This window comes from Pyrus communis, chromosome 5 (assembly GCF_963583255.1).
Source record: "Pyrus communis chromosome 5, drPyrComm1.1, whole genome shotgun sequence".
NCBI classification, from domain to species: Eukaryota; Viridiplantae; Streptophyta; class Magnoliopsida; order Rosales; family Rosaceae; genus Pyrus; species Pyrus communis.
The window spans coordinates 20,696,150-20,711,071 of NC_084807.1; the positions used below are offsets into that span (position 1 = coordinate 20,696,150).

Here is a 14,922-nt window from a genome sequence, read left to right on the forward strand (position 1 = left end):
TTTGAAGGGTAAATTAGACGTTAGATTCGTAACCTATGTGAAATGTAAAGGGCTTATAGGCTAGAAAATGACGGTATTACATTCTAAAGTATGTCAAGTGACTTAAGTAGACGAAAAATTTGATAAAATAGCTTTGAATATAATAGTAGGGATGAAATTAGCAATTTTTAATGAATTTATGGACTTATTTTACTGAAAAAAAATAATTTAGAGACCTAATTTTCACTGAGGTGATAATTGAGGGACTAAATCGGCATTTCATCCTAAAACTATTACTCTCCCATAAATCTTCATCAGTTTTGAATCATTCGACAAAAATCCAAACCCTACCGAACCTAGCCCAAAAACAACCAAATCAAAATTTCAACATTACTGCCATACCTCTAATATACTTATTACTTAACCAAGTTAAAACTACAAACTGACATCATCTTTGGGTGATGTCTAATTAAAGGTAAGCTTCAAACTAGAGCATGACTGAGTAGGTTTATTAATAACATTGATATGAGTTGTTTGTTCTGTAAAAATAACGAAGATGATCAAGAGCATATCTTTTTACAGTGCATTGCTAGGCAAGTGGGGAACTTGGCTAATGATGATTTGCTGAGATATACTCTAGCTAGTAACAATGTGGTGGATTGATTGAATACCCTCCCTCATAAGGATGGGAGGGAGTGAAGTACTTTTGGTAAAGCTTTAATGATCCGCAGGCAAATTTGAAATGAGAGAGATGGTATAATTTTCAAAAGCGAGAATCGCATTTGTAACCAAACTTACATTAGGGCAATGTCGGTTACAAATGAGTTCTTTAAGGAAAATGTCATTTGTGGTGTTCGAGTAGGAACCATGAGTTCGAGCGACACTACTAAATGGTGTAAGCCGTCTCCTCCCTTTGTTAAAATCAATTTTGATGGGTCGGTCATTAACCCAATTGCAGCTAGAGGTTTTTCTGCTTAGGAATGAGTTGGGGAACCCTCTGATTGCAAGAGCTTTAAACTTAGGCCATAATACCATTGAAGTGGCTGAGGCCTTAGCACTCCAGGAAGCTATTTGCTGGGCGAAGAGGAAGAATTTCTCTCATATTATCGTCGAGGGCAACTCAAAGCTAATTATTGATGTTGTTCAAGGGAAGTGCAAGATTCCTTGGAACTTGAGATCCATCCTTGAGGATGTTAACTGAGCGCTTTTCAGGAAGTTAGGTGGTGTCATATCTTTAGAGAAGTTGACTTTGTGACCGATGCTTTAGCTTTTATTGGTATCAAGTCTGTTAATCTTCATATTTGGGATGCCTGTATTCTAGTCGAAGCTTCGAATGCTTTGTTGTTTGATGCTTCTGGAACTAGTTTAAATCCATAAAAATTAATTTTTGCACTTCTGCAAGATCTGTTTCACAAGTCATGTACATTTCAAAATTGTAGCAATTCTGCAAGATCAATTTCAAAATTTTCGCACTTTTACAAATCAGTTTCAATAACTTTTCTCACTTTTGCAAGGTCAGTTTCAAAATTCATGCATACAAATCAATCAAAACCTCAAAATCAAATACTTAAAAAAAAAATACTAAAATTAAAAACTAAAAATTTAAAGTCCAAATCATTCTTAGAATAGAAAAAAAACACTCATAAATCTAGAGAACAATATGAAAAAGGAGGAGAGGACGGAGAGAGAAGTATGAAGAAGAAATAGGAGAGGGAAGGACGACGACGAAGGAAGAGGAGAGAGACAGAGAAAATGTGTATTTCACTTGTAACTTGAGACCTGACTTACTGCACTAGTAAACAGAAAACAAAAGAAAAAAGATCTGATCGGAATACACTATTTCGTTGAAGATGAAACAACTACAAAGAGCTTGTTACATTATTCGAAATAATTACATTAAATGAAATACATAATTTCCGCGACTATACATGAGATGAAATGGCCTATCAACCAGTGATTGAAATATGTTACAGTTTGAGGCTGCAATCTGCATCCATTTTTATTCAGATAAAAATGGCAGCCTAGGTACACTGGTTCCTCCACCTCTGCCGGTTAGCGATTTGGAGTTAATCACCTCCAGAAAACTTGAACTGGATTTAACACGTTTTGGAGCTTTCTTATTGTTTAATCTCATGGGAAGAATCTGCAACCTCGGATTCATCTCGGTGCCTGAATTTTCAGCCGCCAACTGATAACTTTCCACTAGCTCAAGCTGTCGAGCGATTATTTCAGAGCGTCTTGGGAGAAGCTCTACTGGCTCTCCACCAGGAATCACAATGTACTCAATCGCTAGTCGAACCTCCTATCACAAACAAAAGGAGAAACTTTGTATTAAGCAGATGATGTAGGTAAGGATTTTGTTGTAGAATGAACTGAAACAGTTTACAGACTGAACAGGGAAAAATTGAGAACGGAAATGTACCTCCAATGCATCAATCTCTTCCAAAGATGGTTTTCTTTTCGGGGCATCATCTTCAATTTCAATGTCGAAAGAACTATTGACCATCTGCTTTGGCAAAGAGCCAACAGATTCCATTTCAAGAATCATCCGAACTGCCTTGACCATTTGTGCCATGGTATTTAACTGGAAAGAAAAATATCTGAATGAGCCATGGCGTTTGTACTATACAAGAATATATAGACATACAAATACAAATAGTGAATTTTCAAAAAACGAAAGAAGATGAGACTACCTTCATGACAAATACAGGCAACTTGTGGAACTTCGCAACACTGCGGATCCATGGGTTTTGTTTCATTTCAGAACTGGATGCTATTATTGCATCAGCTGTTCCGATATCTTCAGTCATTTCTATTTCATCTTCAAGCCCCATTACCTTTGCTACTTGTAGCAGATCAGCTTCAAGAATCTACAATACATCAATATAATAGAAATGAAGTTTTTGTTTTTAAAATCAACCTGATAAAAACTATCTACCATTCAACAGCAACTTGGCAAAATTAATGAAGTTATTCTTCTCAACTCAGCCACATAGTCAACACATATGATAATATATGACCCTTGCTCTCACTTTAAATGAGCGTGGGCTTGAAATTTCCAATAGAAATGCATAGTGAAGCATATACAAACCTAAGTAATATACCTTGTATATATATACACAAACTGGCGAACTCCTCTTCTTCACAGATTTTTTACTGCTGAATTTTTTTGACTGTTTAGGAGAATGATCTAGATCTTCATCATCATACTCTATACCAGAGGAATCAATGTCTTTCTTAAGAGTAAAACCAGACACTTCTAGATAATTCTTTTCAGGTAGTGAGATAGACTTGCAAGAGCCATTAGCATCCGCATCAACACGACGGATTTCAAACAGAGGAGATTTTCCTACAACCAAGAAAGATTTCAAATTAAAATAATAGTTGCCCAAACAATTCAGTTGTAAGGTAAATAAAGCGGTTAAGACACTGGGATGCTCCAAAGAAGAAAGTGAAAAATACCAGCCAGTATAGCATCAACAGTTGCATCTAATCTGTGATGCACACGAAGTTCCGTTTTAGATATAATCTCCACAGCACATGTAAATGTAGGAGGCCCCTTTCTTTCAAGAATTGTCTTCTGCACCTTCCTTCTTCTTGCTTCTTCATCACCAAGGGTCACACTCTGCATTCAGATCAAAACTGCTTTTGGTCAATAAATCTGCGAAAGCCTTCTTGGTATGGTCTCTCAACACAATATCTACAGTGTTAATGATCTGTCATATATGACTCCAACAAACAGAACCAATAGATTTGTGTACAACTATTAAATGATAGAGTTGACGAGTAGCATGGCTTTGCACCTCTATGCCGCCAACAAGGATCTGTAGAGAAGGGTTCTTCATTATGTTGTCTATCGTCATTCCATGTGCAGTTCCAACTAGTTGGACTCCTCTTTGAGCAATCGTACTGGCAGCCAATGCTTCAAGTTCTGTTCCAATTTCATCTATTATGATGGTTTCGGGCATATGATTTTCCACTGCCTCAATCATAACCTGCACAAAAGTTCGAAAGAGGGCAAAACGATGATGTGGGTGAAAGGAAAAAAAGCACAAACTTCCTACTTGCGAACTAAAGCAACAGTTGGAGATAAAAAGCAATAGAATTTTTGTCAACACTCACATTATGTTGCATATTGACATTAGGAACTTGCATCCTCCTTGCACGACCTATTCCTGCGTGAGGAACATCTCCATCTCCACCAATCTCATTAGATGTATCCACAATCACAACACGCTTCATATGATCATCTGCCAGCATTCTTGCAATTTCTCTGCACGGACAAATTCATATCATGTTTATGTGTGATGCCAAGTTGGAGAAAATGCATTTCCTTAAACCAGAAGTAGGACATACCTGATCAAGGTTGTCTTTCCGACTCCAGGAGGACCAATGACCAAGATGGAACCTCCGCCCTCAACCAAGTCGCTTATGATCTCAGCACTACCTGAGACAGCTCGTCCCACCCGGCAAGTGAGGCCAATGATTTGCATTTTACGGTTTCGAATAGCACTTATCCGGTGTAGTGAATTGTTAATACCCGAACGGTTGTCATCTGAAAACTCACTAACCTATAAAAAGGAAAGTAGCTTTACATAAGAAACACATAAATAAATGCTTACATCTTCCTCGACAAATATACCAACTACATAATATTTAAAAAATTAAATGACGTTGATCAATCCATTTGAAATACAAAGTTAATAGCTTTTTACCAATCATTAGCATGACCAATCACACGAAGGTCCAAAATTAACAGTTTGATCAAGCATTAAACAAATAATCAAACCAGAAAGACAGCCACTAAACACCAAATTGAAGATTGTCCAAATAAAATTATTTCATGCAAATATGACTTTAAGTCTCAGTCTGCATAACAATGCTCCATACCTTCGATACAGCGTGCCGTAGATCTTCATGATTCACTGGCTTTTCGGAGATCACCCAATCACCGGAAGGTAACCTCGCAATCGGACTCCTCCCCAAATCCATCACAACCTCAACGAGCTCGCCAATCTCCTCGTGCCTGTATAGCTCACTCCTCATCCTCAAAGGCAACAATTCAAGTAACATTCCCAGCTCCGAACCTGCCTCCGGCTGCGACGTGGAAGGCGGATTCGAATTCGGAGACTTCGAAACCAACCCATTTCCGGAAAAGAACCGATCGGACGGCCTCCGAATCTCCGGGGACGGAATCCATGGGGTGGAGGATTTGGACGAAGCAACCGGCTTACGCCCACCACTTGTTCGACGAAACGTCGAAGAGACTGCGGAGATGAATTTGGAGTTCTGGAGGTAGCAGAGGGTCGAGATTGGGATCTGGTTTGCCGATTGCCACGAGCTCTGCAGATCAACCAGCACGAATTGTGAGCTCAAAGCTCTCATTTTTTTTTTTTTTTTTATTTACAAAGAGGCTCCGATTTTTTTCTTCTTTTTTTATGGTTGTAGTTTTTGAAGAGTGGAGTTCGTGATCTTGATTTCCGGTGTGTGTCCGGATTGGAGAAGATTCGGAGGTATCTCCTCCGCGATTGGAGTTTTGGAGGAAAAGTGGGACCGGCGAAGAGCAACCCAACAAACTTTTAACGACCATTGAAAGCTAGAAGTTCAGTCACGTGGGGCTGCGTCACCGGCCACACATACTTTTCAAAGCTGTTACTTTTGGAACTCAATTGAAAAATCATTATTTCCTTTCTTGCACTCCAAAAATTGGGCTTATTTATAACTGATGTATCATTAGCACTTCAGGATAGTTATTTTAACGTTTCTTTAGTGAAAACAAAAGGTCAATAGATGGCTATTCTGGAGTGCTAACGACAATCTCTTTCCCCATTTTGGTTATATCATAATTGTAATCTCAAGTCTGGCTTCTAAATTTTGGGACTACTTTAATTTCATTAATTGTTCGACAAAATTAGCAAATGATTGACCAATGTGTTTAAATTGAACGTCTTCGTTTTCAAAAGTGTAGAACACCTCGTAAGTAACCGAAGCGTTCTAAATTTAATTGAAAAAACTAAATCATCGTACTTAAATTGCAACAATTAGTAAATTACAGACGAAAAATGAAACCATATGAACCGAAGTGAGACTTTTACACAAACTGCAAGATCATAATCATTGTCTAGACTCACATTTTACCTACTAATACTCAAGGTATATGCTTTTTCTCATTCACTTTCTTGAGGCATATACAAAAATATATATGTATTGCGTAACACGCTTCGGGTCACACTCGAACGAGCTGAATGGCAAGAAGGATGGACTTTCTTTGGCTGCAGAATACAGAGAAATATTTATGGTCCCCTCCCCTATCTCAGTTTCGTATTAGGTCAACTTTTGAGACTTTGAAGCAAAATCAGAACCAAAACACAGATCAGTCTATTAGCCGTGCAAGAATGGTGCAGGCCACCGACGAAGACTACTCTTGCTATGTGCCATGCCTATACTCCATATGCAGCATGGCAAGAGCCATCTTGAAATCACGGTGGCTTGCCTGGACGGAGAAACTCATCCGACTTATAACTAATAACCCTAAACCATTCCTCAAATTTGATCTTCTACCAACAGTTCAAATTGTGATATAGTCTATAATGATAGATTAGATAGAGAGAATTCAGAAAATAATGAAGACGAATAGGATGAAATACTGAAACATTTGTTACCTAAATATGCCAGAAGCTGAGACTGCCGAGCGTCTTTCATTAGCAATGCAAGTTAAGACGGAGGTTATGCAGTCCATTAGCTCTTTTATTATGCGCCTACTGATTTACCGGGTGGCATCCTGCCGTGGTAGAACTCGGTGCTTAAGAAAATATGTTGTACACTCTACACTGTACAGTGTCGGAAGCCAGTAACTAATTTGGCATCCAATCTATTCCCAACCCATCAATTTGTTTCTTACACCTTCCTCAATTTTGTTCCTTGGCACTAGAGAACCTACTCCTTCATCTAGTAGGATCCTGTATACCTCCCACTCTCGATCTCGGTTCATGTGTCTGCCTATCTTAACCTGAAACAATGAAAGCACAATGAATCGTAGAATGAGAATCAAACTAAAGCGGGAATCGTTCCTCTCAATTGGCCTAAAGGAAATTACAATGAACTAGCACAAGATATTCATAAGATCGGTTGGAGCCAGTACCGCAAAGATGCATGTTTGTAGAACTTCGAGGGCCAGTGTGATATCATAAAAGACAAGAGGATGACCCCTGCCAGACAACTCAACGGGGTTAGCAACCAGCAGCTCAGTGTCTGGACCACGGCTCACCCCAGCCACTCGAAGAGGACGCAAGAGCTCAATTCTCAAGCGGGAACATAATGCATTTTGCTTGTTGGGGTCAACAATCTTCTTGCCATCTGCTTGCATTATGAACAAGTCCACCTCGTGGTTTCCTCTTGGGTTAGCATAGAATCGTCCATAACAAACCTGATATTGAGCAAGAATATTCAATAGAATCACCATTTTAAAATAATGAACCAGACATTGAGCAAAAATATTCATAAAAGATATAAAATCTAAATAAGGTTGTTACCAAATATCAGACCTCAGGTAACAAATAAAGTACACAAAAGTTCGACTACTAAGAATCCCTTCTAAGTATGATTTCACTGAGGAGTCATTCACGATTCAATAATTTTTTTTAAAATTGCTACAAAAGAGTATACTGCATACATCCAGTATTGAAACTTAATAAAACAAATTAATTTTCTGCGAACATAAACTTGTAATCAATATATTAGATGAGTGATGATGACAATTGGCTTTCTTATAAAAATGGTTAATTTTGAACCAGAATGAAATCTAAAAGTTTTTCATTCCCAAAAATTTTTCTTTTTAGCTTAATGGATGTACCTGAATATTGTAATCCTTCAGAGTTCTCATGATGTCATATATTAGACTTTTATGATCCTGGCAGAAGATTTGAACAAGCGTGTGAGATGGGCTAAGGTGATTGTCCACAGTTACGGAAATGGGGGTTGGAGGCAACAGATCTGTTTAGGCATCTGCTGGGCAGCTCTAAACTGAACAATTCCTCGGTAATAGCAGAAGGGAGATGCAGAGAACCCTGTGTACATGCAGTAACTTCTGATCCTGCCAATTCAATTTCGCAACTTAACAAGGCATTTCCTAAAACAGCCTTTAAAGAATAAATCGTTTCATCTTGTCTTCTTTTTGTATGAAGTTCTCTATTTGAAACGGGAGAAAAGAACAGTTATTTCACTGTATTCTAGAGAAGTATAAAGACAAAGTACAGGCAGAAATGCTGCACAGACAGTATTTATTAAAAGGGAAGTAATGTCAAGAATGACAAACCTTGTATCCGTAACGAAGAAGAGGTCCATTACTCTCCCATCTGGGGCAGTCAAGACCTTCACTCTATTTATTGTGAGCTCCAGCTCACAGAGAACCTCTGAGACATCTATTGGACGAAAATGCATTAAGGTAAATCTGACAAAATATAAGGCTCCATACAGTACATTTCCCACTCAATTACTGAGATGCACTCAAAAGTGTAGGTAGTACAAGGTAAATGAAGCGTAAATAAATACAGAACCGAATAATACTTATACTTTAATGATTTCTCAAAATGAAACAAAAACAGAATTAGCGTTGTCATTTATGCTATACCAAATTGTGGAAATAGGGATCATATTGGTAATAGTTCAATTGTCTTCTTTTTCATTAAAACACACTAAAAGGAATAATCTATACTTATACCAATCTGTCATAAATTACATTCATTGGTAATTCGTATTCATTCTAAACAAGGGAAATGAAAAGGACTGATTTTCTTGCCTATTACACAACACTGCTACATATGGGAACTCATGATATCAATCGTTGGAGATCATCGCCTTTCTATTTAATCACATACAAAAATAATAATCACTCAAAAAAGATAGTCATAACTTTGTTGAATTCAAAACGCTTACTAAGTTGGTAGGAAGATTTCAGATAAATCACTGAGCAAGATATGCAAATATTCAGTAAGTGCAATATCTCTAAGCAAATTAAGCTCAAGGGTAACACCTACCGAAGTTTCAGGTGAACAACTACTAAATGTACTCATGCAATTGATATTCTTTGTAATGAAAGATTAGCATTACCATGCAAAAGGGCATCCCGTTCATAAGAACAGCAAAATTTCAAAAGGAACACATTTGGAGGCTTAGGTTGCTGGTTTTCAGGCCGGTAATAGAATATTCCAGAAGTCGAAAAATACGATGGACACACTTCCAACAGTCTCTTTGTCAACAAATTCCACCTTGTGTTTGGTTTTCCCACCACCCAAAACACTAGGTAGCACCATTTCCCATCAGTTGAAACATCTGATCCACAAAGTAAGCATATTGGTCACCAAATAATTCATCAAAAATATCAATCGAAACTTAAGAACAAAATTACGACTGCAAACTCAAATAAGATTGATGAAGAAAAACACATTTGCAATTTTACTAGGAAAAAAAAACTATAGGCAAATTCCCAGAAAATAAATTAACTAAAATAAACTAAAATAAAACGAAAAAGATACACTGCCCACCATTTTTCTAGCCAAAACTTCGAACACCCACCTCCCAAAAACTCAGAATAATTCAGAAAACAAACGAACATAATATATAAAGCGATCAATAAACCCTCACCTCCCCGCAAATGCGGAGCCCAAACAGCAATATAACTCTGCACAAATCATATCCCAATCCAGTATTGTCAGGACAATTCACAGTGATGACAGTGGGCTCCCCGGCCTTCTCCGGCTGGTTAATGACCACAATGTCCTCGTACAAAATCCCCATTGCTTCGATTTCAGCTCCTCTGTTTTCCCAAGCTCCCAGCAAACAAATGAAGTGAGAAGAGATCCCGAAAGGCTTCCAATTCGGTACTTTCGGATTCTTTCTGTTGTTGTTTACTGGGTATAAATGGATTGGAGATTCCGCCGAACACCAGGGGTTGGATGCCAAACAACGGATTACGGATCGCTGGATCGGAGATATTCCTCTCCCCTGCCTTTTCTTTTCTCGGCACCTTCTCAGTTTCTCGTCCTGCGCTTTATCTACTGTTTGGACGGTGAGAAGATTAGAAAAGGATATAAAAAAATAAAGCACGTGTGTGATTAGGGGGTGGTTAAGCTAAGATTTTAAAAGTGATAGATTTTATAGGATTAAATAAGATTAAAAACTTCTACAAAATTCATACGAATTTTAAAAAATTTGAATGAATTGTGGTGGATTATGATGGAAGGATCTGAAATTCTAGGGGGTGAGGTTGGATTCTTTTTAGTCTTGACTATATATATTTTTTGCTCTTAAATCCCACAAAATCCACAACTTATTAAAATCCTTAATTTTTTTAATATACTTAGATTTGGATGGATTTTAAAATCATTTAAAAAATTTTAATTGACTACACGTAGAATGAATTCTAAAATCTTTTAATTGACTACACCTAGATTTAAATGGATTCTAAAATTCTTTAAAAACTTTTAATTGACTACACTAGGATTTTAAAATCTTTTAAAATCCTCTCAAATCTGAGTTTGACTATACCCCCTTAGTGTTGGATTAAGATCATCTCCATATCTTAACCTTCAGGATCCTGAGGATCAACTGATCCCAATCGTCCAAAAGAAGTAGCAACCCTATGCAGCTGCATTGCAGCGAGGTCGATGATGTTTCTCAGAGATGCCTGACTGCTTCTTCGGCGAAGGTCGTTGTTTAGTCGATGTCCATTGAGCCAAGTAAATGTCCGACTGCTTCTCTAGAAACTATACCAAATTGAGATTCATTGAGCCAAGCCGATGCTCAAGCCCAGATTCATGTCAAGCAGATGAATCTCCGGCAATTGGGAAGAGAAGGAACGAAGTGACGACATAATTTGTAGCAAGGCTACTGCTTTTTGGTTGATCCGCGGGGATCTGGACTGTTAAGATCCAGAGAGGATCTTAACCCATTAGTGTTGACCACGCGGTTGTTGCTTCAACCGGATGGAAAAAGATTCTCTCCGGATCTCTTCCTCTAAAGTCTATGAATCAAGTGATTCGAGCATTTGAAATTTGATCAAACGGTCAAAAACAGAAAAGCTAGTAAAAACTTTTAAAAGTTGTAATAATTTTTTGCCGTTGGATCAAATTTTAAGGACTCGGATCACTTGATTTGTGGGCTCCCAACCGGATTAACTATTGATTTACAGTTAAGTAGGTTTAATTTTGTAATTAAGTAATTTGATGAGCTTAAGTGGACCGGCACCTTTCACGATGTATGTTTAGGTGAATACTAGCAATTTTAGTCCGCGGAAATGTCAAATGCATTAGAAGTATTGTAATTGTCATTGATAGTATAACGGATAGCTGATCCAAGACATTAACTTTGAAAGCATAGAGGTTTGAGTATCAAAAACCAACCGCGGTCGAGTTAATGTCCATCGGAAAAAAATGTGCGACTTTATTTTAACTAAAAGTTTGAAGGAAAATAAATCATTTCAAGATTGGCATGACAATCCTGTAACAGCTCTCTAATCTAAAGAAGCCCAACTTTGGCAAACTTTAACAATTAAAAGAAGGGAACTTTAACGAAAAGTTCTCGTTATTATTCATTTTAACGAAAAACTATATTTTTACACTAAAAGTCAATTATGGTATTATTTACTTTACCCTTTACTTTGTCCTTGTCGTTAAAATTCAAAATTTTCAAGCCAATTTCATTAGTTTTTCTTTAAAAGAAAGAATAACCTAGTTCATAAAAGAGCCTATTTTCCAATATGACGTTAGGTAGATTAGGTAACGCCACTGACCATCATTTGGTTCCAACTCCAGTGCCTTCTTGAAGCTTTCAACTGCAGCGTCGATGTCATTGAGTGTTAAATAGGTTTGCAGCCAGTAAGATGAAGAGAAGTTAGATTATAAACAGCATCCAGAAGGTTTTGTGAATTCTTGCCAATTAAAGATTATTACCTGGCCTTTGCAAAACAAAGCCTTCACATTATCTTCCCAATCACGCAAAGCCTCCAACTATTTGTGCCAAATGTTAAACAGAAAGAAATCCTAAACACAATATGTGACAATATTAAAAAGATTGATAGGTTAGCACCCTTAAGTCTAAAACCTATCATGATATTGCAAAGTTTTGCATGAGCAAATTTACTATAAGAAATAGCTCGAAACAGCTTGAGTTCGGTATCAGGCTTGAATTTTTTAAGTTCACCCAAGCTCGGCAGTGTAAAAACCAAGCCACTTCAGTTGAGTCAAATTTAGGTCAACTTAGTTATAACTCTGAAAACAATCTTTTATCCATTACACACTTAACTCAACACGATCATCAGGCAATCTGGTATATTTTTATGGATCTACACAGTGGTGGATCCAGGATTTCAAGATCGGCGGGTCCCAAGATAAAAGTTCCAAAAAAAAAAAACAGACTAGTTTGGTTCCATATCATTATTTTTTATTGAATTTGATTCATTGAATAATCAAAATTAATCAACCACATCAAGTGACCCAGTGGTAAGAGTGCGGATTTCAGCTCTCAAAATACAAAAAATAGGGAGGTCCCGGGTTCAAGGCTCCAAGCTGGTGTGTCATATCCCGTCCAGCCCTGGCGAGACCACTTCCCGGGCCCGCTCCACCACCGTAGCACGATATTGTCCGCTTTGGGCCTCGACCACGCCCTCACGATTTTGTTTCTGGGAACTCACACGAGAACTTCCCGATGGGTCACCCATCCTGGGAATGCTCTCATGCGCTACTCGCTTAACTTCGGAGTTCCCATGGAACCTGAAGCCAGTGAGCTCCCAAAAGGTCTCGTGCTTAGTAGGGATGAGAATATACATATAAGGATCACTCCCCTGGGCGATGTGGGATGTCACAATCCACCCCCCTTAGGGGCCCGACGTCCTCGTCGGCACCACGGCTAGGGTTAGGCTCTGATACCAAATTATCACATCCCGACCCGGGGCGGATCACTTCTTGGGCCCGCTCCACCACCGTAGCACGATATTGTCCACTTTGGGCCCCGACCACGCCCTCACGGTTTTGTTTCTGGGAACTCACACGAGAACTTCTCGATGGGTCACCCATCCTGGGAATGCTCTCATGCGCTGCTCGCTTAACTTCGGAGTTCCCATGGAACCTGAAGCCAGTGAGCTCCCAAAATGCCTCGTGCTAGATAGGGATGGGAATATACATATAAGGATCACTCTCCTGGGCGATGTGGGATGTCACATGGTGAGTCTGCTTGATTGTGGCCCGGCAAAAACTGGAATGCTTCTGTGAGTCTTTCAGAGGGTAGGTAACTGTGGCTTACCACTAGTTGTTCCGCTTAAAAAAAAAAAATCAAGATTAATCTCAAAGGTAATAAAAACCAACAAATTCTCCTCAACAACATAACGCATCAATTAATGAATCTACAAAGATGAAATTTGTTAATGTAACATATATATTATGATTGAGAGTTGAGACTAGAGTCTAGGATTAAGAAACTTAAATGAATTTGGAAGAAATAAAATTAGGCAACTAGAGGTGGTGGAACGGCAAATGATGCTAGGGAATGGGTTAACTTGAGTTTAAAGTTGGGAGGTTGCGACGATTTGGAGGATTAAAACAAAAATTAGAAACCTCTTCTTCTTCGAAATAAAGTATGCATATTTTTCTTTTTTCATTCTAAATACAGGGCAAGCCCTTCAAGCACTTACACCAAAATTGGTAATTTTTCCTATCCCTTTCATTTGAGTTGTGTGTTGTTGTTTAGGAATAACTTGCAGAATTCATTATAGGTCTGGTTCGGTTTCCGGCTACTTTAGTGAAGATAATGTGAAAATGGGGGTCTCTCACTTTTCTTTCCTTTTTGTTTTGTTTTTGTTTTTCTTAAGTTTTCGTTTAAATGTGTTCTTTTTCCAAGTTATTGATGCTATAGGAATTGGTTGAGATTACAAGGGGAAGGATTCCTAACATTTGTAACAGCGCGGTTTGATGAAGTTCTTGGACTTGGATTTCACGATAATTCCGTTGGTGAATCCACACCATGTTGAGAATCAATGTCAATTGTAGGTGAAGTAGGTGGATGTTGTAGGTGAAGTAAGTGTGTGAGGTTGGTGAAGTAAGTGGAGGTTGTAGGTGAAGTAGGTGGATGTTGTAGGTGAAGTAAGTGTGTGGTGTAGCTTTCATTTGGTTTGCTATAAATACCCAAGTCCTCAAGCATTGTAAATCATCCAAGGAGAAACAAAGCCTAGAGCTAAATAAGAAAAGCTTTGCTAATTAATTTGTTTTGTGAGCTTTCTTTAAGAGTGCTCTATTTTTCTTTTTCTTGGGATCATTAGAGTTATCTTGGATACTCTTCTTATTCAACAATTGGTATCAGAGCCAAGTCGGTCAGGGATCGTTCTTGGTAAAGCATTGGTTGTAAAGTCTCTTGAAATTCCGAGTATGCTCTGTGGTTGCAGTTTTGACTGATCTTCCACATCAGAAAAGATTTCTTGAGATTATTGTTGGGGTTATCACAAACCTTGAGAGGGAGCATCTTTGTGTCGAGAGTAGTGTATTACTCTGCACGTTAGTCACTCAAGCTTGTTCGGTGTAGTCAAAGTCTTGCCGATACGATGGGTGATCTTCAAGTTGTTGGAGGAATCAAGAAGCTCAACAACCAAAACTATAACACGTGGGCAACGTGTATAGAGTCTTACCTTCAAGGTCAAGACTTGTGGGAGGTTGTCGGTGGTAGTGAAGTTACACAACCGGCAGCGGAAGATGCTAACGGCGTCTTGCGGAAGTGGAAAATTAAAGCAGGCAAATCAATGTTTGCCTTAAAGACCACAATAGAAGAAGAAATGTTGGAGCACATTCGGGATGCTAAAACGCCAAAGGGAGCATGGGACACTTTTGTTACACTCTTTTCGAAGAGGAACGATACAAAATTACAACTTCTCGAGAATGAGCTGCTATCGATGGTACAACG

At 38.4% G+C, this 14,922-nt stretch overlaps 1 protein-coding gene and 1 pseudogene across 1 annotated transcript; both read right to left on the reverse strand.

Annotated features, from left to right (window-relative positions):
* Positions 1–1,709: 1,709 nt before the first annotated feature.
* Positions 1,710–5,640, reverse strand: LOC137734673 (protein SEEDLING PLASTID DEVELOPMENT 1-like). Its single transcript, XM_068473937.1, has 9 exons — positions 4,870–5,640; positions 4,336–4,550; positions 4,102–4,252; positions 3,783–3,974; positions 3,442–3,604; positions 3,084–3,328; positions 2,673–2,849; positions 2,402–2,563; positions 1,710–2,281 (listed from the first exon to the last, which is right to left on the reverse strand). The coding sequence occupies exons 1-9, from the start codon at positions 5,362–5,364 to the stop codon at positions 1,979–1,981; spliced, it is 2,103 nt and encodes a 700-aa protein (XP_068330038.1). The 5' UTR covers positions 5,365–5,640; the 3' UTR covers positions 1,710–1,978.
* A 250-nt stretch (positions 5,641–5,890) lies between these two features.
* On the reverse strand, positions 5,891–10,019 carry LOC137735560 (ACT domain-containing protein ACR10-like; annotated as a pseudogene).
* Between the last annotated feature and the right edge of the window lie 4,903 nt (positions 10,020–14,922).